Source organism: Myxine glutinosa, chromosome 9 (assembly GCF_964187855.1).
Source record: "Myxine glutinosa chromosome 9, kmMyxGlut1.1, whole genome shotgun sequence".
NCBI classification, from domain to species: Eukaryota; Metazoa; Chordata; class Myxini; order Myxiniformes; family Myxinidae; genus Myxine; species Myxine glutinosa.
Genome location: NC_136269.1, coordinates 21,184,972 through 21,211,042, shown reverse-complemented (window position 1 = coordinate 21,211,042; position 26,071 = coordinate 21,184,972). Strand labels below are relative to the sequence as shown.

Genomic DNA, 26,071 nt, shown 5'->3' with positions numbered 1-26,071 from the left:
CCCTCTGCACGGCGATCACGGAACGGTTGGTTGTGGAGAACGCTTCGACAGCGAAGGCACGGTGTGCTCCCGACCATGCCATGTCGGCGACTGAGGACGGTTGGGGTTGGGCTACCAACAGACCCTAGCCCCGCCCCTCCCGCCTCACTACTGCCAGTGCTACAGCCTTTCGAAATGTGGGAGGTTTTTTGGGGTCACCCTGTACAAACAATTATTTTGCACAAATGTATTTGTTGTGTTTGTGATATTACATTTTTATAGGCAATTTAGGTTGAAGATTCAGGTTGAATGTTTTTTTTTTTCAAGAAAGAACCCCTCAGCACCTACAAAGGGGAGGGGTAGGTGCAGACTGGAAGTTTGGGACGATTACACCTCACCACCACGAAATTGAAAACACCTCACAGCCATAAAACACGTAATAAAAACACCTCACAGCCATAAAACACGAAATAAAAACACCTCACACCCATAAAACACGAAATAAAAACACCTCATCACCACGAAATTGAAAGCACCTCACACCCATAAAACACCTCACAGCCATAAAACACGTAATTAAAACACCTCACAGCCATAAAACACGAAATAAAAACACCTCACAGCCATAAAACACGTAATAAAAACACCTCACAGCCATAAAACACGTAATAAAAACACCTCACAGCCATAAAACACGAAATAAAAACACCTCACAGCCATAAAACACAAAATAAAAACACCTCACACCCATAAAACACGTAATAAAAACACCTCACAGCCATAAAACACGAAATAAAAACACCTCACCACCACGAAATTGAAAACACCTCACAGCCATAAAACATGAAATAAAAACACCTCACAGCCATAAAACACAAAATAAAAACACCTCACAGCCATAAAACACGCAATAAAAACACCTCACAGCCATAAAACATGAAATAAAAACACCTCACAGCCATAAAACACGCAATAAAAACACCTCACAGCCATAAAACATGAAATAAAAACACCTCACAGCCATAAAACACGTAATAAAAACACCTCACAGCCATAAAACACGCAATAAAAACACCTCACAGCCATAAAACATGAAATAAAAACACCTCACAGCCATAAAACACGCAATAAAAACACCTCACAGCCATAAAACATGAAATAAAAACACCTCACAGCCATAAAACACGCAATAAAAACACCTCACAGCCATAAAACATGAAATAAAAACACCTCACAGCCATAAAACACGTAATAAAAACACCTCACAGCCATAAAACACGCAATAAAAACACCTCACAGCCATAAAACATGAAATAAAAACACCTCACAGCCATAAAACACGAAATAAAAACACCTCACACCCATAAAACACGTAATAAAAACACCTCACCACCACGAAATTGAAAACACCTCACAGCCATAAAACACGAAATAAAAACACCTCACAGCCATAAAACATGAAATAAAAACACCTCACCACCACGAAATTGAAAACACCTCACAGCCATAAAACACGAAATAAAAACACCTCACAGCCATAAAACACGAAATAAAAACACCTCACAGCCATAAAACACGCAATAAAAACACCTCACAGCCATAAAACATGAAATAAAAACACCTCACAGCCATAAAACATGAAATAAAAACACCTCACCACCACGAAATTGAAAACACCTCACAGCCATAAAACACGAAATAAAAACACCTCACAGCCATAAAACATGAAATAAAAACACCTCACCACCACGAAATTGAAAGCACCTCACACCCATAAAACACCTCACAGCCATAAAACACGAAATAAAAACACCTCACAGCCATAAAACACGTAATAAAAACACCTCACAGCCATAAAACACGAAATAAAAACACCTCACCACCACGAAATTGAAAGCACCTCACACCCATAAAACACCTCACAGCCATAAAACACGAAATAAAAACACCTCACAGCCATAAAACACAAAATAAAAACACCTCACAGCCATAAAACACGTAATAAAAACACCTCACAGCCATAAAACACGAAATAAAAACACCTCACAGCCATAAAACACGTAATAAAAACACCTCACAGCCATAAAACACGCAATAAAAACACCTCACCACCACGAAATTGAAAACACCTCACAGCCATAAAACACGTAATAAAAACACCTCACAGCCATAAAACATGTAATAAAAACACCTCACAGCCATAAAACACGAAATAAAAACACCTCACAGCCATAAAACACGTAATAAAAACACCTCACAGCCATAAAACACGAAATAAAAACACCTCACACCCATAAAACACGTAATAAAAACACCTCACAGCCATAAAACACGAAATAAAAACACCTCACAGCCATAAAACACGAAATAAAAACACCTCACAGCCATAAAACACGAAATAAAAACACCTCACCACCACGAAATTGAAAACACCTCACAGCCATAAAACACGTAATAAAAACACCTCACCACCACGAAATTGAAAACACCTCACAGCCATAAAACATGTAATAAAAACACCTCACCACCACAAAATTGAAAACACCTCACAGCCATAAAACATGTAATAAAAACACCTCACAGCCATAAAACATGTAATAAAAACACCTCACAGCCATAAAACATGTAATAAAAACACCTCACAGCCATAAAACACGTAATAAAAACACCTCACCACCACGAAATTGAAAACACCTCACAGCCATAAAACACGCAATAAAAACACCTCACCACCACGAAATTGAAAACACCTCACAGCCATAAAACATGTAATAAAAACACCTCACAGCCATAAAACATGTAATAAAAACACCTCACAGCCATAAAACATGTAATAAAAACACCTCACAGCCATAAAACACGTAATAAAAACACCTCACCACCACGAAATTGAAAACACCTCACAGCCATAAAACACGAAATAAAAACACCTCACCACCATGAAATTGAAAACACCTCACAGCCATAAAACACGTAATAAAAGCACCTCACAGCCATAAAACACGCAATAAAAACACCTCACCACCACGAAATTGAAAACACCTCACAGCCATAAAACACGTAATAAAAACACCTCACAGCCATAAAACACGTAATAAAAACACCTCACCACCACGAAATTGAAAACACCTCACAGCCATAAAACACGTAATAAAAACACCTCACAGCCATAAAACACGTAATAAAAACACCTCACAGCCATAAAACACGCAATAAAAACACCTCACCACCACGAAATTGAAAACACCTCACAGCCATAAAACACGTAATAAAAACACCTCACAGCCATAAAACACGTAATAAAAACACCTCACAGCCATAAAACACGAAATAAAAACACCTCACCACCACGAAATTGAAAACACCTCACCACCACGAAATTGAAAACACCTCACAGCCATAAAACACGAAATAAAAACACCTCACAGCCATAAAACACGAAATAAAAACACCTCACAGCCATAAAACACGTAATAAAAACACCTCACAGCCATAAAACACGTAATAAAAACACCTCACAGCCATAAAACACGTAATAAAAACACCTCACAGCCATAAAACATGCAATAAAAACACCTCACAGCCATAAAACACGTAATAAAAACACCTCACCACCACGAAATTGAAAACACCTCACAGCCATAAAACATGTAATAAAAACACCTCACAGCCATAAAACATGTAATAAAAACACCTCACAGCCATAAAACACGTAATAAAAACACCTCACAGCCATAAAACATGTAATAAAAACACCTCACAGCCATAAAACACGAAATAAAAACACCTCACACCCATAAAACACGTAATAAAAACACCTCACAGCCATAAAACATGTAATAAAAACACCTCACAGCCATAAAACACGAAATAAAAACACCTCACACCCATAAAACACGTAATAAAAACACCTCACAGCCATAAAACACGTAATAAAAACACCTCACAGCCATAAAACATGTAATAAAAACACCTCACAGCCATAAAACACGTAATAAAAACACCTCACCACCACGAAATTGAAAACACCTCACAGCCATAAAACACGAAATAAAAACACCTCACACACAGAACACCTCACACCCATAAAACACCTCACAGCCATAAAACACGAAATAAAAACACCTCACAGCCATAAAACACGAAATAAAAACACCTCACACACAGAACACCTCACACCCATAAAACACCTCACAGCCATAAAACACGAAATAAAAACACCTCACAGCCATAAAACACGAAATAAAAACACCTCAGCCATAAAACACGCAATAAAAACACCTCACCACCACGAAATTGAAAACACCCCACCACCAAGTAATTCAAAACACCTCATCACCACATAATTAAAAACACTTCACCAACACGTAATTATAAATACCTCACCACCACGTAATTCAAAACACCTCACCAACACGTAATTCAAAACACCTCACCACCATGTGATTTAAAAACACCTCACCACCACGTCATTTAAAAACACCTCACCACCACATAATTAAAAACACCTCACCACCACGTAATTATAAATACCTCACCACCACGTAATTCAAAACACCTCATCACCACATAATTAAAAACACTTCACCCATACATAATTATAAATACCTCACCACCACGTAATTCAAAACACCTCACCACCACGTAATTCAAAACACCTCACCACCACGTAATTCAAAACACCTCACCACCACGTCATTTAAAAACACCTCACCACCACGTCATTTAAAAACACCTCACCACCACATAATTCAAAACACCTCACCACCATGTGATTTAAAAACACCTCACCACCACATAATTCAAAATACCTCACCACCACGTGATTCAAAACCACCACAACGTTATTAAAAACACTTCACAACCACGGAAACAAAAGTTTGAGGGAGTCGTTAAGTGAGAACACAGACACTGCACAGATGTGTAGATATATAGATAAATGACTGTACCCGAGTTGCCGTTTTGTCATGGTTTAAACCAATCATAATTCAAACAATAATTCAAAATATTCAATATTCAAATGTATTTGTAATATACGTGATATCATATTTTATAAACAATTGAAGTTGAAAAAAAAAATTCCCCCCCAAAAAAAAAATTCGAAATTTTTTCAAAAAACAATACCCTTAGGACATACCGACGGGAGAGATGTATGCATACCAGAAGTTTGGTACGATTTCATAAAAGTTTGAGAAAGTAGTTCAGTGACAACACAAGACAGACACTGCACAGATATACAACAACAACAACAACAACAACATGCATTTTAAGGCCATTTTCCCTGCTAGAGCGGGGGTTAGCCGCTGCACTGGACAGATATATATATATATATATATATAGATATATTTAATGCCGTGAACAAACTTCGGTACATCACGGGTGATGAAGGTTGTGGTAAGGTTTTAGCGAAATAGTGTGTGTAGTTTCAGAGGAAAAAGCAAATACCTATTTTGGGGGGGCAACCGTTGGGGCCCCCCAAAGGGGCAGATTTTTTTCAGTGCCGTGAACAAACATTGGTACATCATGGGTGATTAAGGTTGTGGTCAAGTTTCAGCGAAATAGTGTGTAATTTCAGAGGAAAAAGCAAATGCCTATTTTGGGGGGAAACGCCCCCCATAGACCCCCAAAGGGGCAGATTTTTTTCAGTGCCGTGAACAAACATTGGTACATCATGGGTGATTAAGGTTGTGGTCAAGTTTCATTGAAATCGTGTGTGTAGTTTCAGAGGAAAAAGCAAATTCCTACTTTGGGGGGTTAAACCTGGATCCACTTTGACCCCGGTAGACCCCCTTAGACCCAGATTTTTTAAATGCCCTGAACAAACTTTAGTCACAACACAACAAATATAATTTGTGCCAAATTTGGTCGCAATTGGTCGCAATTTGCAAAAAAAAAAAAAAAAAAAATCCCATCCGCAGTTTCGGAGAAGTTTCAAATGTTTACGGACTGACGGACAGACAACGCGCCATCGCATAAGCTTACCTGAACTTCGTTCCAGGTGAGCTAATAATATGTAATGTTACATAACACATGCATGTAATGTATGATCCACTCATTATTCTGTGTGCTCCCATATATGCAATAACATGTAATGTTACATGACATATGCATGTAATGTATGATCCACTCATTATTCTGTGTGCTCCCATATATGTAATAACATGTAATGTTACATGACATATGCATGTAATGTATGATCCACTCATTATTCTGTGTGCTCCCATATATGTAATAACATATAATGTTACATGACATATGCATGTAATGTATGATCCATTCATTATTCTGTGTGCTCCCATATATGTAATAACATGTAATATTAAATGACATATGCATGTAATGTATGATCCGCTCATTATTCTGTATGGTGACTTTGGTACATCACAGGTGAACTAGGTTGTGGTCAAGTTTCGTCAGAATTATGTGTGTAGTTTCAGAGAAGAAAGCAAATACCTATTTTGGGGGGCAACCCTCCGTACACACCCTCAGATCTCGATTTTTTAAATGTCGTGAACAAACTTTGGCACATCACGGTGCCATCCCATAAGCTCCCTGGAACTACGTTCCAGGTGAGCTAACTATAGGGTTCATAAAACACCATAACCCACTGTCGTCTTGAGAAAAAAGGAAGAAAGCAGGAAATTGGGAGCAGCAAATTTTATTGGTCGAGATGAAGTAAAATATCGTAATATTATCAAGTTCTGCTAAACGGAAAAGTTTTGAAAGTGTGAAAAAGGCGATTTGTGTTCTACATTGTTCAAGTATATAATTCAATTTAAATAAAATAAAGAATTTAAAGGTTTAGAAAAAAATATTGCAGAAGTTTACCGCCGTTGATGCAGCGTCTTTTACACCACCTTATTTAATACGTTACATTAGTTATCAGTGCCTGGTGTTTGTATCCTTTATCACATCCTTAAAAACAGCAAGTTTCCTGGTTGGAATGATATTCAATTTTGTTTGACCGCCAGGTGGGCACACAGGGTAAAAACAAAATCTAACTCTGTGCGTGCGTGATCGGGTCGGGATCGGGATTAGGCCAAAGTAATGCTAAACTACACGTTTGTTTTCCCATTCATGTTCAAAATATAACATTCAATTTAGATTGAGTTATTCATAAACTGAAGTTTGTAGACAAATAGACAGACAGACAGAAAAAACTGAACCAATTGCTTAACCCCGCTTTTTGCTTCGCGCACATGAGCTAAAAACACATTTTTACTCTTAAGTACATGTAAATATTTGAAATATATATATTTCTTACTAATTTTAAGAATCTTTTTTTTATTATACATATTATTTATTTGTTGAAAAATGAAAGAAACCGATGCTGCGGATCTTTATGTATTCCGAGTATCCCATGCGCAAACCCATTTGAACTGCCCTCGTACCTTTTCCTTCGACGCATCACATACCTGTGTCAAGGTGGCTTTTCCAGACAACAGAGACAGAAATGATGATGGTAGGATTCCTTCCAAACAATTGATACCATTGGTCGCACCAAACGAGGCAAAATCTCCCGACTCGCAATTGTATGAGAGCGGAGGGGGTCAGATTCCGAGTACCAATCAATGACCGTGGGGAGGAATTAGGGTTGGAGTTGGGGGAGGGGTTATTCAAAAAATGTTGAAAATCCTTTCTCTCCACCAAAACATTTGGTGTGATCATATTCACATCCGCTACCCATTTCACTATTATACAACAAACATCTAATGCGCCAGACGAGGTAGGTGTGTGTTAGCATTCAAAAGGGGCCCATTAAATACTCTGGGTTGATCTGATTGGAATTCCCATCTGAGCACTTACCTTGTAATGCTGAGATCAACTTTCAAACCCCATTTACTGTCTCTTCACTTGTCCACAATCTACTTAACGTCCACAATCTATTAATTAATAGTGAGTACAATGACGTCTCATCACGTTCAAATTGATTACCCCAGGATCGATTCGTGTACGTGAAGCCTCCAGGCTCCTCCTTTAGTGTCAATGGTTTTACCTTATGGTACTCACCTTTGGTTGTAGTTCACCGCTTTACGAGATCTGGTCCAGGTATGACTGTGTGGTTGATCCTTTAACCTCGCGAAGGTAATCCGAGCATCCTCCAGGTATCAAGGTGTCGCGAAGTGTCGACTGTACTGTGGATTCCCATTGAAAATCCCATCGATCGCCCTTCAAGATGGTTTTTCATTGAGAGTTGCAAAAGGTGTATTTAATCGAACAAGGTCGCCTAATGGCTCTAAGTCGCTTGAATCAGCGTAGCGTCATCAGAAGACGTGTTCGCAGGTGGGCGATCGGAATATTGTGATTGGTCAGAAATTGATTTTCGGCCTTTAACGCCTTCGGGGACGCATTTAAATGACAACTAAGTAGATCTCGGATTTGCATGGGAAGGACGTGTCACTTAAATGGATAAAACGAACCCCCCATGGGTTGTGCTTAATGGACCACTTATCACCTGGTAAGTGGTCCTCCACTTGTCACCTGATATGTGGACCTCGAGGGTCGACAGGACGGGGCTGTCGAAAGAATGCCTGGCATTTGGATTGGGAAGCGAGTGCAGATGGACAGAGGATCACACGAGGCAGCTTTCCGTGGAGCTGCTTCGAACAGAGACGCGAAGCCCTCATTTTACATCGACTCCATCTTGGCTGAGGACCATCGGAGGCAGGCGAGGTCGGTGGACGCATCGGCCGTACTCGGACAACAGTCGTCATGGTCTCCGCCTCCATGGCTTCTGTACCCCGTGATGTGCCCCGGACCTCACTGGGCTCTGCACTGCCAATTGGGGCACCTCCAGGGAGGGACTATGGCGACCATCGGTAAGCGACACTTCTGCTCCAACTGTCCATCATGTCACCACGTGATTATCTCGTTTCATGTTTATTTCAAATACTTTTTTTTTAATTGCTGAAAATACTAAGTGCAGCAAGCTCTATGGTGGTTGCGGAAGATCCCACGGTGGATTTGTAAAAAGTAGGCGATTGCGGGCCGGTTATGGTGGCAAAACACCCAGAGAATTCTCGGCGATGAACGGTAAATATCCAAAAAGGTGTTTTTCGCGAAGAGTAGGCGAGTTATCGCCGGCACCTTCGACCACAAATTCTTTCCTGCATTGACTTCTGAGAAGGCAATGGCAAACCACTGAGTGCAATCATTTCCATTATTCGACACTGCGGAGTGTATCCGATGACGATGATGATGTCTTTTGACCTTTCTAATTCCAATGTCACTAACCCAATGACTCTGGTGCAGGTGCCCAGGTGACCTCTCCGGATGCGCCGCCGCGCCGCCCAAGGAAGCCCCGGACTCCTCGCCGCTCGAGGCCGCACTTCTCCTTCGAGCAGCTGCAAGGCCTTGGTGCGGCCTTCACCAGCGATCGCTACCCGTCGCTGGAGAGTCGCAAGAGCCTTGCCACGCTTCTCGGCCTGAGTCCGGCACAGGTAGAGCAAAATGATCTTCAATGTACTCGTTATTTCAAATAATCTGAAATAACATGCTCAAACGAGGGTTGTCGCAAAAGCTCCGTCACCCAAAGTCAAAGGTGTATATGACTCGAGGTGATCACAAGGTTATATCTCCACTGCCTCATGGTCACAAATATATCTGGTAGATATGAAGTTCCAGCTCACTCGAGTTCTTTGTTTTAATATACAGTGCATTCAGAAAGTATTCAGACCCCTTCACTTTTTTCACATTTTGTTATGTTGCAGCCTTATGCTGAAATCGTTGAAATTCATTTTTTCCCTCATCAATCTGCACTCAATACCCCATAATGACAAAAGAGAAAACAGGATTTTAGAAAGTTTTGCAAATTTATTAAAAAGAAAAAACTGAAATATCACATTGATATAAGTATTCAGACCCTTTGCTATGACACTTGAAATTTAGCTCAGGTGCCTCCCATTTCTCTTGATCATCTTTGAGATGTTTGTACACCTTGATTGGAGTCCACCTGTGGTAAATTCAATTGATTGGACATGATTTGGAAAGGCACACACCCCGCAACACTCCACCGATCTGGGCTTTATGGCAGAGTGGCCAGACGGAAGCCTCTCCTCAGTGAAAGACACATGAAAGCCCGCTTGGAGTTTGTAAAAAAGCACCTGAAGGACTCTCAGATTGTGAGAAACAAGATTCTGTGGTCTGATGAAACCAAGATTGAACTGTTTGGCTTCCGTCTAGCCACTCTGCCATAAAGCCCAGATCGGTGGAGTGTTGCAGTGATGGTTAGCCTTCTGGAAGTTTCTCCCATCTCCACACAGGATCTCTGGAGCTCAGCCAGAGTGACCATCGGGTTCTTGGTCACCTCTCTTTCCATTTAAGAAGTTTGGCCTGGCGGCCAGCTCGAGGAAGAGCCCTGGTTGTTCCAAACTTCTTCCATTTAAGAATTATGGAGGCCACTGTGCTCTTGGGAACCTTCAATGCAGCAGAATTTTTTTTGTAGGCTTCCCCAGATCTGCGCCTCGACACAATCCTGTCTCTGAGCTCTGCAGGCAGTTCCCTCGACCTCATGGCTTGGTTTTTGCTCTGATATGCATTGTCAGCTGTGAGACCTTATATAGACAGGTGTGTGCCTTTCCAAGTCATGTCCAATCAATTGAATTTACCACAGGTGGACTCCAGTCAAGGTGTACAAACATCTCAAAGATGATCAAGAGAAATGGGAGGCACCTGAGCTAAATTTCAAGTGTCATAGCAAAGGGTATGAATACTTATGTCAATGTGATATTTCAGTTTTTTCTTTTTAATAAATTTGCAAAACTTTCTAAAATCCTGTTTTCTCTTTGTCATTATGGGGTATTGAGTGTAGATTGATGAGGGAAATAATGAATTTAAACGATTTCAGCATAAGGCTGCAACATAACAAAATGTGAAAAAAGTGAAGGGGTCTGAATACTTTCTGAATGCACTGTATATGAAGTTCCAGCTCACTCTAGGTCTTCGTTTTTGTAGATATGAAGCTCTAGCTCACTCTAGTTCTTTGTTTCGGTAGATATGAAGTTCTAGCTCACTCTAGTTCTTTGTTTCAGCAGATATGAAGTTCTAGCTCACTCTCGTTCTTTGTTTCAGTATATATGAAGTTTTAGCTCACTCTAGTTCTTTGTTTCGGTAGATATGAAGTTCTAGCTCACTCTAGTTCTTTGTTTCGGTAGATATGAAGTTCTAGCTCACTCTAGTTCTTTGTTTTAGCAGATATGAAGTTTTAGCTCACTCTAGTTCTTTGTTTCGGTAGATATGAAGTTTTAGCTCACTCTAGTTCTTTGTTTCAGTATATATGAAGTTTTAGCTCACTCTAGTTCTTTGTTTCGGTAGATATGAAGTTCTAGCTCACTCTAGTTCTTTGTTTCAGCAGATATGAAGTTCTAGCTCACTCTAGTTCTTTGTTTCGGTAGATATGAAGTTCTAGCTCACTCTAGTTCTTTGTTTCAGCAGATATGAAGTTCTAGCTCACTCTCGTTCTTTGTTTCGGTAGATATGAAGTTTTAGCTCACTCTAGTTCTTTGTTTCAGTATATATGAAGTTTTAGCTCACTCTAGTTCTTTGTTTCGGTAGATATGAAGTTCTAGCTCACTCTTGTTCTTGTTTCGGTAGATATGAAGTTCTAGCTCACTCTAGTTCTTTGTTTCAGCAGATATGAAGTTTTCGCTCACTCTAGTTCTTTGTTTCGGTAGATATGAAGTTTTAGCTCACTCTAGTTCTTTGTTTCGGTAGATATGAAGTTCTAGCTCACTCTAGTTCTTTGTTTCGGTAGATATGAAGTTCAAGCTCACTCTAGTTCTTTGTTTCGGTAGATATGAAGTTATAGCTCACTCTAGTTCTTTGTTTCAGTAGATATGAAGTTATAGCTCACTCTAGTTCTTTGTTTCAGTATATATGAAGTTTTAGCTCACTCTAGTTCTTTGTTTCGGTAGATATGAAGTTATAGCTCACTCTAGTTCTTTGTTTCGGTAGATATGAAGTTCTAGCTCACTCTAGTTCTTTGTTTCGGTAGATATGAAGTTTTAGCTCACTCTAGTTCTTTGTTTCAGTATATATGAAGTTTTAGCTCACTCTAGTTCTTTGTTTCGGTAGATATGAAGTTCTAGCTCACTCTAGTTCTTTGTTTCAGCAGATATGAAGTTCCAGCTCACTCTTGTTCTTTGTTTCGGTAGATATTAAGTTCTAGCTCACTCTAGTTCTTTGTTTCAGCAGATATGAAGTTCTAGCTCACTCTAGTTCTTTGTTTCGGTAGATATGAAGTTCTAGCTCACTCTAGTTCTTTGTTTCGGTAGATATGAAGTTTTAGCTCACTCTAGTTCTTTGTTTCAGTATATATGAAGTTTTAGCTCTCTAGTTCTTTGTTTCGGTAGATATGTAGTTCTAGCTCACTCTTGTTCTTGTTTCGGTAGATATGAAGTTCTAGCTCACTCTAGTTCTTTGTTTCAGCAGATATGAAGTTTTCGCTCACTCTGGTTCTTTGTTTCGGTAGATATGACGTTTTAGCTCACTCTAGTTCTTTGTTTCGGTAGATATGAAGTTCTAGCTCACTCTAGTTCTTTGTTTCGGTAGATATGAAGTTATAGCTCACTCTTGTTCTTTGTTTCAGTATATATGAAGTTTTAGCTCACTCTTGTTCTTTGTTTCGGTAGATATGAAGTTCTAGCTCACTCTAGTTCTTTGTTTCAGCAGATATGAAGATTTTTCTCACTCTAGTTCTTTATTTCGGTAGATATGAAGTTCTAGCTCACTCTAGTTCTTTGTTTCAGTAGATATGAAGTTCTGGCTCACTCTAGTTCTTTGTTTCGGTAGATATGAAGTTATAGCTCACTCTAGTTCTTTGTTTCGGTAGATATGAAGTTATAGCTCACTCTAGTTCTTTGTTTCAGTATATATGAAGTTTTAGCTCACTCTTGTTCTTTGTTTCGGTAGATATGAAGTTCTAGCTCACTCTAGTTCTTTGTTTCAGCAGATATGAAGTTTTTTCTCACTCTAGTTCTTTGTTTTGGTAGATATGAAGTTTTCGCTCACTCTAGTTCTTTGTTTCAGCAGATATGAAGTTTTCGCTCACTCTAGTTCTTTGTTTCGGTAGATATGACGTTTTAGCTCACTCTAGTTCTTTGTTTCGGTAGATATGAAGTTCTAGCTCACTCTAGTTCTTTGTTTCGGTAGATATGAAGTTATAGCTCACTCTAGTTCTTTGTTTCAGTATATATGAAGTTTTAGCTCACTCTTGTTCTTTGTTTCGGTAGATATGAAGTTCTAGCTCACTCTAGTTCTTTGTTTCAGCAGATATGAAGATTTTTCTCACTCTAGTTCTTTATTTCGGTAGATATGAAGTTCTAGCTCACTCTAGTTCTTTGTTTCAGTAGATATGAAGTTCTAGCTCACTCTAGTTCTTTGTTTCGGTAGATATGAAGTTATAGCTCACTCTAGTTCTTTGTTTCGGTAGATATGAAGTTTTAGCTCACTCTAGTTCTTTGTTTCAGTATATATGAAGTTTTAGCTCATTCTAGTTCTTTGTTTCGGTAGATATGAAGTTCTAGCTCACTCTAGTTCTTTGTTTCAGCAGATATGAAGTTCTAGCTCACTCTAGTTCTTTGTTTCAGTAGATATGAAGTTCTCGCTCACTCTAGTTCTTTGTTTCAGTATATATGAAGTTCTAGCTCACTCTAGTTCTTTGTTTCAGCAGATATGAAGTTTTAGCTCACTCTAGTTCTTTGTTTCGGTAAATATGAAGTTCTAGCTCACTCTCGTCTTCGTTTCGGGAGATATGAAGTTCTAGTTCACTCTCGTCTTCGTTTTGGTAGATATGAAGTTCTAGCTTACTCTAGTTCTTTGTTTCGGTAGATATGAAGTTTTAGCTCACTCCAGGTCTTTGTTTCGGTAGATATGAAGTTATACCTCACTCTAGTTCTTTGTTTCAGTAGATATGAAGTTCTAGCTCACTCTAGGTCTTTGTTTCGGTAGATATGAAGTTTTAGCTCACTCTAGTTCTTTGTTTCATTAGATATGAAGTTATAGCTCACTCTAGGTCTTTGTTTCAGTAGATATGAAGTTCTAGCTCACTCTAGTTCTTTGTTTCAGTAGATATGAAGTTCTAGCTCACTCTAGTTCTTTGTTTCAGCAGATATGAAGTTTTTACTCACTCTAGTTCTTTGTTTCGGTAGATATGAAGTTCTAGCTCACTCTAGGTCTTTGTTTCGGTAGATATGAAGTTTTAGCTCACTCTAGTTCTTTGTTTCAGTAGATATGAAGTTATAGCTCACTCTAGGTCTTTGTTTCAGTAGATATGAAGTTCTAGCTCACTTGAGTTCTTTGTTTCAGTAGATTTGAAGTTCTAGCTTACTCTAGTTCTGTGTTTTGGTAGCTATGAAGTTCTAACTCACTTGAGGTCTTCGTTTCAGTATATATGAAGTTCTAGCTCACTTGAGGTCTTTGTTTCAGTAGATATGAAGTTCTATCTCACTCAAGCTTGCTGTTTTGGTAGATATGAAATTCTAGCTCACTCTAGTTCTTTGTTTTGGTAGATATGAAGTTCTAGCTCACTCTAGTTCTTTGTTTCAGTAGATATGAAGTTCTAGCTCACTCTAGTTTTTGTTTCAGTAGATTAAAGTTCTAGCTCACTCTAGTTCTTTGTTTTGGTAGATATGAAGTTCTAGCTCACTCTAGCTCTTTGTTTCAGTACATATGAAGTTCTAGCTCACTCTACTTCTTTGTTTTGGTAGATATGAAGTTCTAGCTCACTCTAGTTCTTTGTTTCAGTACATATGAAGTTCTAGCTCACTCTAGTTCTTTGTTTCAGTCGATATGACGTTCTAGCTCACTCTAGTATTCGTTTCAGTGGATATAAAGTTCTCGCTCACTCTCGTCTTTGTTTCGTTAGATATGAAGTTCTAGCTCACTCTAGTTTTTTCTTTCAGTAGATTTGAAGTTCTAGCTCACTCTGGCTTTGTTTCAGTAGATATGAAGTTCTAGCTCACTCAAGCTCTTCGTTTTGGTAGATATGAAGTTTTAGCTCACTCTAGTTCTTTGTTTCAGCAGATATGAAGTTTTCGCTCACTCTAGTTCTTTGTTTCGGTAGATATGACGTTTTAGCTCACTCTAGTTCTTTGTTTCGGTAGATATGAAGTTCTAGCTCACTCTAGTTCTTTGTTTCGGTAGATATGAAGTTATAGCTCACTCTAGTTCTTTGTTTCAGTATATATGAAGTTTTAGCTCACTCTTGTTCTTTGTTTCGGTAGATATGAAGTTCTAGCTCACTCTAGTTCTTTGTTTCAGCAGATATGAAGATTTTTCTCACTCTAGTTCTTTATTTCGGTAGATATGAAGTTCTAGCTCACTCTAGTTCTTTGTTTCAGTAGATATGAAGTTCTAGCTCACTCTAGTTCTTTGTTTCGGTAGATATGAAGTTATAGCTCACTCTAGTTCTTTGTTTCGGTAGATATGAAGTTTTAGCTCACTCTAGTTCTTTGTTTCAGTATATATGAAGTTTTAGCTCATTCTAGTTCTTTGTTTCGGTAGATATGAAGTTCTAGCTCACTCTAGTTCTTTGTTTCAGCAGATATGAAGTTCTAGCTCACTCTAGTTCTTTGTTTCAGTAGATATGAAGTTCTCGCTCACTCTAGTTCTTTGTTTCAGTATATATGAAGTTCTAGCTCACTCTAGTTCTTTGTTTCAGCAGATATGAAGTTTTAGCTCACTCTAGTTCTTTGTTTCGGTAAATATGAAGTTCTAGCTCACTCTCGTCTTCGTTTCGGGAGATATGAAGTTCTAGTTCACTCTCGTCTTCGTTTTGGTAGATATGAAGTTCTAGCTTACTCTAGTTCTTTGTTTCGGTAGATATGAAGTTTTAGCTCACTCCAGGTCTTTGTTTCGGTAGATATGAAGTTATACCTCACTCTAGTTCTTTGTTTCAGTAGATATGAAGTTCTAGCTCACTCTAGGTCTTTGTTTCGGTAGATATGAAGTTTTAGCTCACTCTAGTTCTTTGTTTCATTAGATATGAAGTTATAGCTCACTCTAGGTCTTTGTTTCAGTAGATATGAAGTTCTAGCTCACTCTAGTTCTTTGTTTCAGTAGATATGAAGTTCTAGCTCACTCTAGTTCTTTGTTTCAGCAGATATGAAGTTTTTACTCACTCTAGTTCTTTGTTTCGGTAGATATGAAGTTCTAGCTCACTCTAGGTCTTTGTTTCGGTAGATATGAAGTTTTAGCTCACTCTAGTTCTTTGTTTCAGTAGATATGAAGTTATAGCTCACTCTAGGTCTTTGTTTCAGTAGATATGAAGTTCTAGCTCACTTGAGTTCTTTGTTTCAGTAGATTTGAAGTTCTAGCTTACTCTAGTTCTGTGTTTTGGTAGCTATGAAGTTCTAACTCACTTGAGGTCTTCGTTTCAGTATATATGAAGTTCTAGCTCACTTGAGGTCTTTGTTTCAGTAGATATGAAGTTCTATCTCACTCAAGCTTGCTGTTTTGGTAGATATGAAATTCTAGCTCACTCTAGTTCTTTGTTTTGGTAGATATGAAGTTCTAGCTCACTCTAGTTCTTTGTTTCAGTAGATATGAAGTTCTAGCTCACTCTAGTTTTTGTTTCAGTAGATTAAAGTTCTAGCTCACTCTAGCTCTTTGTTTCAGTACATATGAAGTTCTAGCTCACTCTACTTCTTTGTTTCAGTGGATATGAAGTTCTAGCTCACTCAAGTTCTTTGTTTTGGTAGATATGAAGTTCTAGCTCACTCTAGTTCTTTGTTTCAGTACATATGAAGTTCTAGCTCACTCTAGTTCTTTGTTTCAGTCGATATGACGTTCTAGCTCACTCTAGTATTCGTTTCAGTGGATATAAAGTTCTCGCTCACTCTCGTCTTTGTTTCGTTAGATATGAAGTTCTAGCTCACTCTAGTTTTTTCTTTCAGTAGATTTGAAGTTCTAGCTCACTCTGGCTTTGTTTCAGTAGATATGAAGTTCTAGCTCACTCAAGCTCTTCGTTTTGGTAGATATGAAGTTTTAGCTCACTCTAGTTCTTTGTTTCAGTATATATGAAGTTCTAGCTCACTCTAGTTATTTGTTTTGATATATATGAAGTTCTAGCTCACTATAGGTCTTCGTTTCAGTAGATATGAAGTTTTAGCTCACTCTAGTTCTTTGTTTCAGTCGATATGAAGTTCTCGCTCACTCTAGTTCCTTGTGTCGGTAGATATGAAGTTCTATCTCACTCTGGCGCTTTGTTTCGGTAGATTTGAAGTTTTAGCTCACTCTAGTCTTTGTTTCGGTAAATATGAAGTTCTGGCTCACTCTAGTTCTTTGGTTCGGTACATATTAAATTGTAGCTCACACTAGTTCTGTGTTTCGGTGGATTTGAAGTTCGAGCTCACCCTACTTCTTTGGTTCGGTATGTATGAAGTTCTAGCTCACTTTAGTTCTTTGTTTTGGTATATATGAAGTTCTAGTTGACTCTAGTTATTTGTTTTCGTAGATATGAAGTTCTAGCTCACTCTAGTTTTTTGTTTAGGTCGATATGAAGTTCTAGCTCACTCTAGCACTTTGTTTCGGTAGATTTGAAGTTCTAGCTCACTCTCCTTCTTCGTTTCGGTAGATATGAAGTTCAAGCTCACTCTAGTTCTTTTTTTCAGTAGATATGAAGAATAATGTTACAATTAAATACATATGGTGGAGGGAATGTGGGGTGGGGGGGATGTGAAGTCTTTTGGGAGATCAATCGCATACAGAGGTGGTGTGAGGAGTTGAGGGGGGCACAGACCCAGGGGTTTAGCCCCCAATCATCAATCATTTTAACGAAGTTTTTGTTCTTGTGAAACTGCCATGTAAGAGGTCGTGTTCACTATGGATATGAATTTAGAGAGACCTCATGTTGGCCATAGTTACCATAGAGGAGGCCCAGCGTAGACCAAGTCGATTGATTTTGGGCCTAGCTAGACTAAGCTATGAGGAGCGGCTGAAGGAGACAGGACCTTTTACATTAGAAAGGAGGTGGTTACAAGGAGGTCTGATGGAGATGTTTAAGATAATGAAGGATATCGATATAAACAGAAGCCATTTTCAGCAGAATGGACACTGACAGGACCAAGGGCCCCAGTTTGAGTAAAGAAGAGGAGGATTAAGATGGTAGTTAGGCAAGGATCTTTCACTCGGAGTAGTAAATGCATGGAATATCTCCCTGGAAAGGTAGTGACAGCAGAAACAGTAGATACGTTTCAAATTTCATTAGACAAGTTGTAGGGATAGAGAGGGTAGGCCTACTTAATTATTGGCAGAAGGATTGCACAATGGGCCTAATGGCCTCCTCCTGCGTTGGAGCTCCTCGCAATAGCGAATGTGCTCAGGGCATCGATTGACTGCGGCCATGCATATTTATGTCGGGAGTTCGGCTAAACTCGATTGCTTTGGCATTCCTTCATTGTTTTCTCACTTGCATTTGAAGCAAAGCATCACGGGACGAAGCGGGTATACCGGACCTACCGGTTGACGTATTTTCATTTATTTGGTTGATAGATTCGCTCTCTGTGTCTTTGTATCGGAATGGATGGAGAAGACCGTAGAATTGTCATTTGGCAAGGATTTGGCTTTTGCTCAGGTGAACATCAGGTCCAAGCGAAATGTTTCCATGCTAAGTATGAAAAAGGTCGCCATTTTGCAACGTTGCGAAAAAGAGTGCAAAGCTGCGTTGTCTGCCTTTGTCTGCCTGTCTGCAAAGCTGCCTTTCCAATGACTTTCAAACTCCTTACAGGTTGGTCTTCTTCGTCCACATGCAGCACGAGGCGAAGAACGATCACTGAACTTGTGCGGAAGATTCATAGTTACGGCTCACCCTCATTGGCTGAGAGCGCGGCCGGTCCACGTGATACAGCGCCCCCTGCTGGTTAGAACAGGAATTTGGAATTTGTTCATGGTGCCGGTGATGGCTCGCCTACTCTTCCCAAAGGACACCGTGCGATCTTAACGTGCACCAACTAAGACGGGACGCGTGGTTGTCCATCCGAAGGATGTCTGGGTCAGTCGTCCTGCCTGTGAAACACCGTTTATAGCTGGGTCGGTTTATAGCTGGGTCCATGCTAGACCTCTGGGCCATCTTTCAGTCTTATTTCAGGTTTATGAAAACACTTCTACCAACAAAGTTGCAAAATTGGATTTATAACTCTCCCTCTCTCTCCAATCCCTATCTACACAAAAGATGACCAACTCCTCAACAAACAGGCCGCGTCCACAGGTTCCCCCTGTTTAAACATGCTGTTGTTCGACACAATGTGCAAGATCTTTTGTCCATGGAAATAATATGTCTGTCTCATTTGTATACTGTTACCAAGATATCGACATACTAATATACAAAGATATCGACATGTTATCTACAAGTCGCCCATTTCATTCATCTACAGGTTTTGACATTCCCCGCTTCGCCACCTAACTTCACCCCACACGCGCAGGGAGCAGTATAAAAATATTTTCTATAAAAATTTTTTAATAAAATATATAAAATATAAATAAATATACAAATTATAAATTATAAATAAATGATATAGAAAATTATAAAATAAATAAATAATTAAATAATATTTTAAAAATTATATTTAAATATTATATAAAAAAGTACTATAAAAATATTTTCTATTAAAAAATGTTAATAAAATATAGAAAATATAAAATATATATACAAATTATAAATTATAAGTAAATGATATAGAAAATTATAAAAGAAATAAATAATTAAATAATATTTTAAAAATTATATTTAAATATATTAAAATTATATAAAAAAAATTCTATAAAAATATTTTCTGCACATTTTTGTGAAATGTTGAAAATTACTATTTTCACAGAAAAAGAAATTGTTCATTAACAAAACCCGACAATTTTTTTCGATTAAAAATATTTAGCAAATTATATAACATATAAATAAATACAGTATACAAATTATTAATTATAAATAAATTATATAGAAAATTATAAAAGAACCAAATAATTAAACAATATTTAAAAATGTATATATATCAATATATAAAAATTTTGGGGCTTGGACGTTCAAAAAGTTATACGAACTGCATTGACCATGATAGTCCTTGAGACCATGCTAGTGACCATGATAGTCCTTGAGAAGACCACTTTTTGAATTTACCATATTGTGCGACTTGGATTGGATGAACTTTGAAACAGTCATCATTCCAGATTCTGTACTTGAAATCCAGAGGGAAATCCAGAGCTTGGGAAAAAATTAATAAAAATAAATATCCTAATGGTAAATATTTTCAATGAACACTGTCATTAATGTGACTTATGTGAGGCCTTTTAGAAAAGGCTGTCTCAATAAAATGTTTACAGACTTGAATTTCAGAAAAATTAATGAAATAGCAGTGAGAGGGTTGTGTACCAGATGACGTTAGCGTGTGATGGAATGAATCCATGCTAAATTACAGTTTTATTGCACATCATCAGTTACATGTTACCCATAATGCAGTGCAGAATTACAAGATAGTTTTCGATATACAGGGTGAGTCAAAAGTAGCGCCCGATTTCTGTATATATATACATACATACATACATACATACATACACACACACACACACACACACACACACACACACACACACACACACACACACACACATACACACATACATACATACATACATACATACATATATACATATATACATATATATATATATTTCTGTCAGTTGATTGTTTGTTTGCCATTTGTATTACAGTGCACAAGAAGGTAGAAATAAATGAATGACATGTTTATCTAACCATTTATTTGGGGGAAAATTATTACGGGGGAAACCCTCAGCTACATTCGTTGCCGTTTTCGGACGACCGGACTTCTTTGCAGTGGCTACCGACCCTGTTACTTCAAATTTCAAGTACTTCAAATTTCTCGACAATCAATCGTATGTTTCTTCCCTGGGGTGGGTTAATATCGAATTCCTGTGCCAAACGGCGTGCCGCCATCGTTGGTTGTTCATTACATTTGTAGTAATGTTTCACGGCCGCAATGCGTCGATTCATTGAAAGGTAATTCATGGTTCAATTTGGTGCAACTTCAGTAACTTTCCAAACTCTCAGCAATAACCTGCAAAAAAAAAAAAATTTAAAAAAATTAATAATCTGCAAGACAATTATTAAGAACATGACATCCCAGAAAGAATCTGACAGCCGAAAAAACAGAAATCGGGCGCTACTTTTGACTCACCCTGTATATAGTCTGTATACATTTTATTGAGACACTCTGTATCTACTAGCAAGCTGTGGGCCCCAATAACTTTTTATTTTATTTGAAAAAAAATATTTTTTTTTGAGACCAGGAAGCAGGTGCAGTGAGGGTTTATTGATGTCACTTTCCAGGAGCAAATCGCAGATTTCCTCGCTTCCCTCAACCAAGCAACAGCATTTCGTGACTTGCATAGTTCACGCTTTCTTGGTCTTGTCCAAGTCAACGTTTTCTTGACCCTGACCTGCTTAGGTCCTCGGCGATCAATATGGCACCATTTTAGACTTTGTGGGATCAGTGGTTTGGGAGGAGAGGCAAAACTTACGCACAGACACTGGATCTTACAAAGGTAAATACACGCACAGGCCGACAGGATGTTGTGGAGGGAGCGAAGAGAAGATCCCTGAACTGGCACCCTGAACAAATTACAAATTTACAAATTACAAATTACAAAGGTAAATATTACAAATTTACAAATTACAAAGTTACAAATTACAATTAGTTACAAATTACAAATACAAATTACAATTACAATTACAGTACAAAACAAATTACAAATTACAAAGGTAAATACACGCACAGTCCGACAGGAGCTAGTAGCGAAGAGAAGATCCTTGAACAAATTACAAGTCCCTGCCACTTTCATTCGAATGGCATATCTGACTTGCCGGTTTGTGAGACTTGGCCCAAAAACTTTCTCCAGCTGACCCCACAACAACATGTAGTCAGGTTCACTATGTTTTTTCGTTCAAAATCATGGTAGATTAGCAAACCTATACATTTTTGGAAACGTTATTACATGGAAAATCTGAAAATCAATGTTTACATTTGCCAATTCCGACCAATTCGATTCAACCAATTCGACCAATCGACCAATTCCATTCGACCAATTCGACCATTCGACCAATCGCTTCGATCGACCATTCGACCATTCGACCAATTCGATCGATTCGATTCGATTCGATTCGATTCATCGAATTCGATTCGATCGACCATTCGACCAATTCGATTTGCCAATCAATTTGACCGACCTTTGCTTGTGTGGAACGGACTGTGAAAACAATGCGGACTATATTGTCGGATACGACACACAGGACAGTGATGACGAACTCTAAATGGCATATTCTGTAATCGTGTATGTTTGATGCCATTGACTGCCTGTGTATATTTTGTCATTGACTGCCTGTGTAGATGTGAAGTTATACCGACTGCATGTGTATATATGATTTTGCTGACTGCCTGTGTATGTTTGGTGATATGAATTATTGAGACACATTTTGATGTTATTAACTGCCTGTACAAAATGATAACATGTATTTGATTATGCAACTTATCGCGAATATAAAGACAGTATTTTGCAATTCAAAACCTTTGATTCGTGTCTTACCATTCCCCATAGCACTAATTTGATACTTTCATTGGATTCCTTGTCCCTGAAAATATAGGTTTAGTATATTTTTAAAAGTCTTTAGGGTAATTAGAGGCAGAAATAGAACAAAATATGTATTTTACAGTGGCCATTTTGAAAATCCAAAATGGCCGCCATACAGTTATCTCTCCAAATGTAAACATTGATTTTTAGTTTCCTTATGCTATAACCTTTCCAAAAATGTGTAGGTTTGCTAATCTACCATGATTTTGAACGAAATATAATTTATTGACATAGTGAACCTGACTAATGGGAATAATGTGGCCCATCAAGAATGTTGTAGTAGTAAATGCAGATCCCACTGGTAAAGCTGTCTCTTTTTCTCAGGTGAAGTCGTGGTTCCAGAATCAACGAGTTCGCTCCAAGAAGATGGGAATGGACCAGGAAGCAGAACAAGTGCCTTTGACGTCCATTTGTAACACAAGCTTCTCTGTTGCCTTTGAAGCCGGTCCACGGGATGTGCAGTCTGTTCAAAATGGCGGCCAAGAAGGACAAGACACTGATAAAGACAAACGCACCGTGTGTGCAAAGGGTGTCCGCACCACAGATACAGCACCATAACTAGCGATGGGATCGTGTCCGCCGTGGAAACACCCCGATGTCCTTCTAACACCATAGGGTCACCAGTGGTGTTGGGTTCGACCATCTTGCACCCTCAATTTGGGATGAGACAACAACTTCAAATTAAATCCTTCAGGTAGTTATCCTGCTTGCTATCAATAAGGTGGCTAAAGCACTTATATGGTAACTTTGACCATCTCGGATGGTTTGTCGAACTCCACTCACATCAAATAAGTGATTGGTCATCGGACAATAACCATTCCCATTGTAAATGTTGTCGGTACTGTCTGGAGACGAAGAGATGAGAGGTTCCGTGTGAGCGAATAATTTTTAATGCTTTGTTAAAGAAAATGAGGGTAAGGAACAATGGACTTGGACAATGAGATCTTTGAGGTTAAACGTAAGCGGGAAATGGATGTGGTTTTTAATTTTCTTTTTGTTTGCAAAGTCGAGACTCGTGGAGGAGCTAGAACATAGATTGGATCAGGAGAGAACAGAACAAAAGGAACAGTAGAAAGAGAGGGGGGAAACACACAACAGCATGGCCGAGGGACAAAATAGAGGAAGACTTGGACATTGGACAAGTAAGGGATGTGGGGAAGAATTAGGGGTAGGGAAAGATGCACGTGGTGGACAAGATGGATACAGAAACAAACTCTCAGGAAGCAAAAATTGGAAATTTGGTGGAGGTGTGCTTGGGGAGGGATTGATGGGGGTAGAAAATATCATGGTTTTGGATTGGGGGATGATCTGAGATCATCATGAACGGCAGTATTGACGACCTCGAGGGAAGAATGAGATTGAAGAGAGTGTGGAAGGTGGTTCCACAGGCGGGAATTGCTGGTGGATCGTGTGTGCCCTACAGAAACTTGGGGAGTGGGGGTTAGGGGGATGGGTGGACAAAGCACGGAAAGAGGAGAGGGTGTCAGACCAGAAAGGAGGCGGAAAAAGATAGAGATAACACCGACTTGTCTGTGATGGCGAAGTGATAGGACCATAGACTCAGCTTCATCATGGGAGATTCCAATGATCTTGAAAGCTTTGGTTTCCATGGCATCAAGCTGAGAAAGAGGAGAGGCAGGAGCACCAGCCCAGAGGGGACAGCAGTACTCCATCAATCTGTGGATGACCCCCTTGTCGGTGGATAAGTGTTGCGGTGTGTCAAGGGAAGACTTTGCACGGCGGATGATGTGTCGTCTGCGGCTGGCATTGGAGGCCAACTTTTTTGAAATTTTGTTTGCCAAAGAAAGATCCTGGCCGACAGTGAGACCCAAAAGTTTGAGTGAGTTTAAAATGTTATAATAGAGGACCTGCAAAAACGTGTGAGCAATACTTTTATTCTAATAGATTCCACACTGTATAACTTGCCCGAAAATAACTAAAAATGTTGTGAATAAATATGAACACATTTGTAAAATTGTGTTTCGTTGTTTTTATGACACCAACCCAAACTCAAATAATAATTTTCCTTAGTTCCTTTACTGTTCAAGTTCTCTGGTATTGCATCTCTCAAAGTGCAATCCCTCGGAGGCAATGTAAAGCCGGCTGTCTTTTTGCAATGTTCAAGATACCAAGGTAATCAGCTCGGCTGGGTGCGTATATTTTGGTTACTGTCCATTGTCCGTCCGTGTGTCCATGTGGACTCTACTCAAATGACTGGAGACTTCTTTTGTATTCAGCACAATTTATGCAACGATATCTGGGTATGAGGTAAGTCAAATGCTTTTGGGATTAGGGCCAATTTGGAATTTTGGAATTAAAAAAAGAAGGAAAATAGTACAGGATTCCACATGCTTGGGTGGTTTTTTTTTTTTTTACACTTTGTCATCGCTACTACCTCCATTCCACCTTGAATGTTTTATGGGAACTTTACCCTCCATGAGCTCACACAACTTTGAATTATTTATTTATGTGTAATCAATGCTACCTGCATACTGTATTTAGATGTTTATTACTTGCAAAATCGAAGATTTTTCAAGTATATTGGTTGGTATTGTGCGTTATTCTGTCTGATTGTTTGTCTGTCAATCGCCTACAGGTAACGATTCTAAACCGATTGTCATGAAACTTTACCAAGCTGTGGACATAATCACAACCGAGAAGCCTATTGATTTTGAGGTCAAAGGTCATCTTCAGGTCAAATTTCTAAAATCGTCATTTTTCATCTGATTGACTTGAAAATTAAACAGCAATTGCATAGTGCCTCACTGAATTGGGAAAGTAACTATTGTTGAGGTCAAAGGGTCAAAGGTTAACTCAAGATCAAACTTCTAAAATAATCCATTTTCATCTGAAACATCGTCCATTTTCATCCAATTGACTTGAAAATTAAACAGCAATTGCAGTGCTTCAGCGAATGGGAAAATCAACTGTTTTTGAGATAAAAAGGTTAAAGGTCAACTCAAGGTCAAACTTCTAAAATCATCAATTTTCATCCGATTAACTTGAAACTTAAACAGCGATTGCATAGTGCATCACTGAATTGGGAAAGCAACTATTTTTGAGGTCAAAAGGTCAAACTTCTAAAATCATCAATTTTCATTTGAAAAAAGAAACAATTTTCATCTGATTGACCTGACCGTTGATTAAGATTGTTAATTTTAATCTTACTTAATGAAACGGACAAGTTGATGTATCCATAGCAACTTTTTTGAGGGATGGGGGTGGATTTTTAGTAAGTTAGTAATTTTGCTGTACAGAGTTAAGGGTGTAGTACTGGTGAAAAATTGAGAAAACTACATAGGTACCTTTGAGAGGCCTTTACACAAAAACAAAGTCAAGTTAATATCTAATTTTCAGTTTTTCTTGAAAGATATAATCTTGGCTTTAACTCAGACCAGTTTCAACGCTTCTTTGTCATATTACATGCATATAATTTGCATAAATTAGACCGTCAATAAAA

The 26,071-nt window shown here is 38.6% G+C and overlaps 1 protein-coding gene across 1 annotated transcript; it reads left to right on the top strand.

Moving 5' to 3' along the window:
• Positions 1 to 6,172: 6,172 nt before the first annotated feature.
• On the top strand, positions 6,173 to 24,580 carry LOC137435587 (brain-specific homeobox protein homolog). Its single transcript, XM_068129491.2, has 3 exons — positions 6,173 to 8,798; positions 9,232 to 9,419; positions 22,936 to 24,580. The coding sequence occupies exons 1-3, from the start codon at positions 8,507 to 8,509 to the stop codon at positions 23,167 to 23,169; spliced, it is 714 nt and encodes a 237-aa protein (XP_067985592.2). The 5' UTR covers positions 6,173 to 8,506; the 3' UTR covers positions 23,170 to 24,580.
• The last annotated feature ends 1,491 nt before the right edge of the window (positions 24,581 to 26,071 follow it).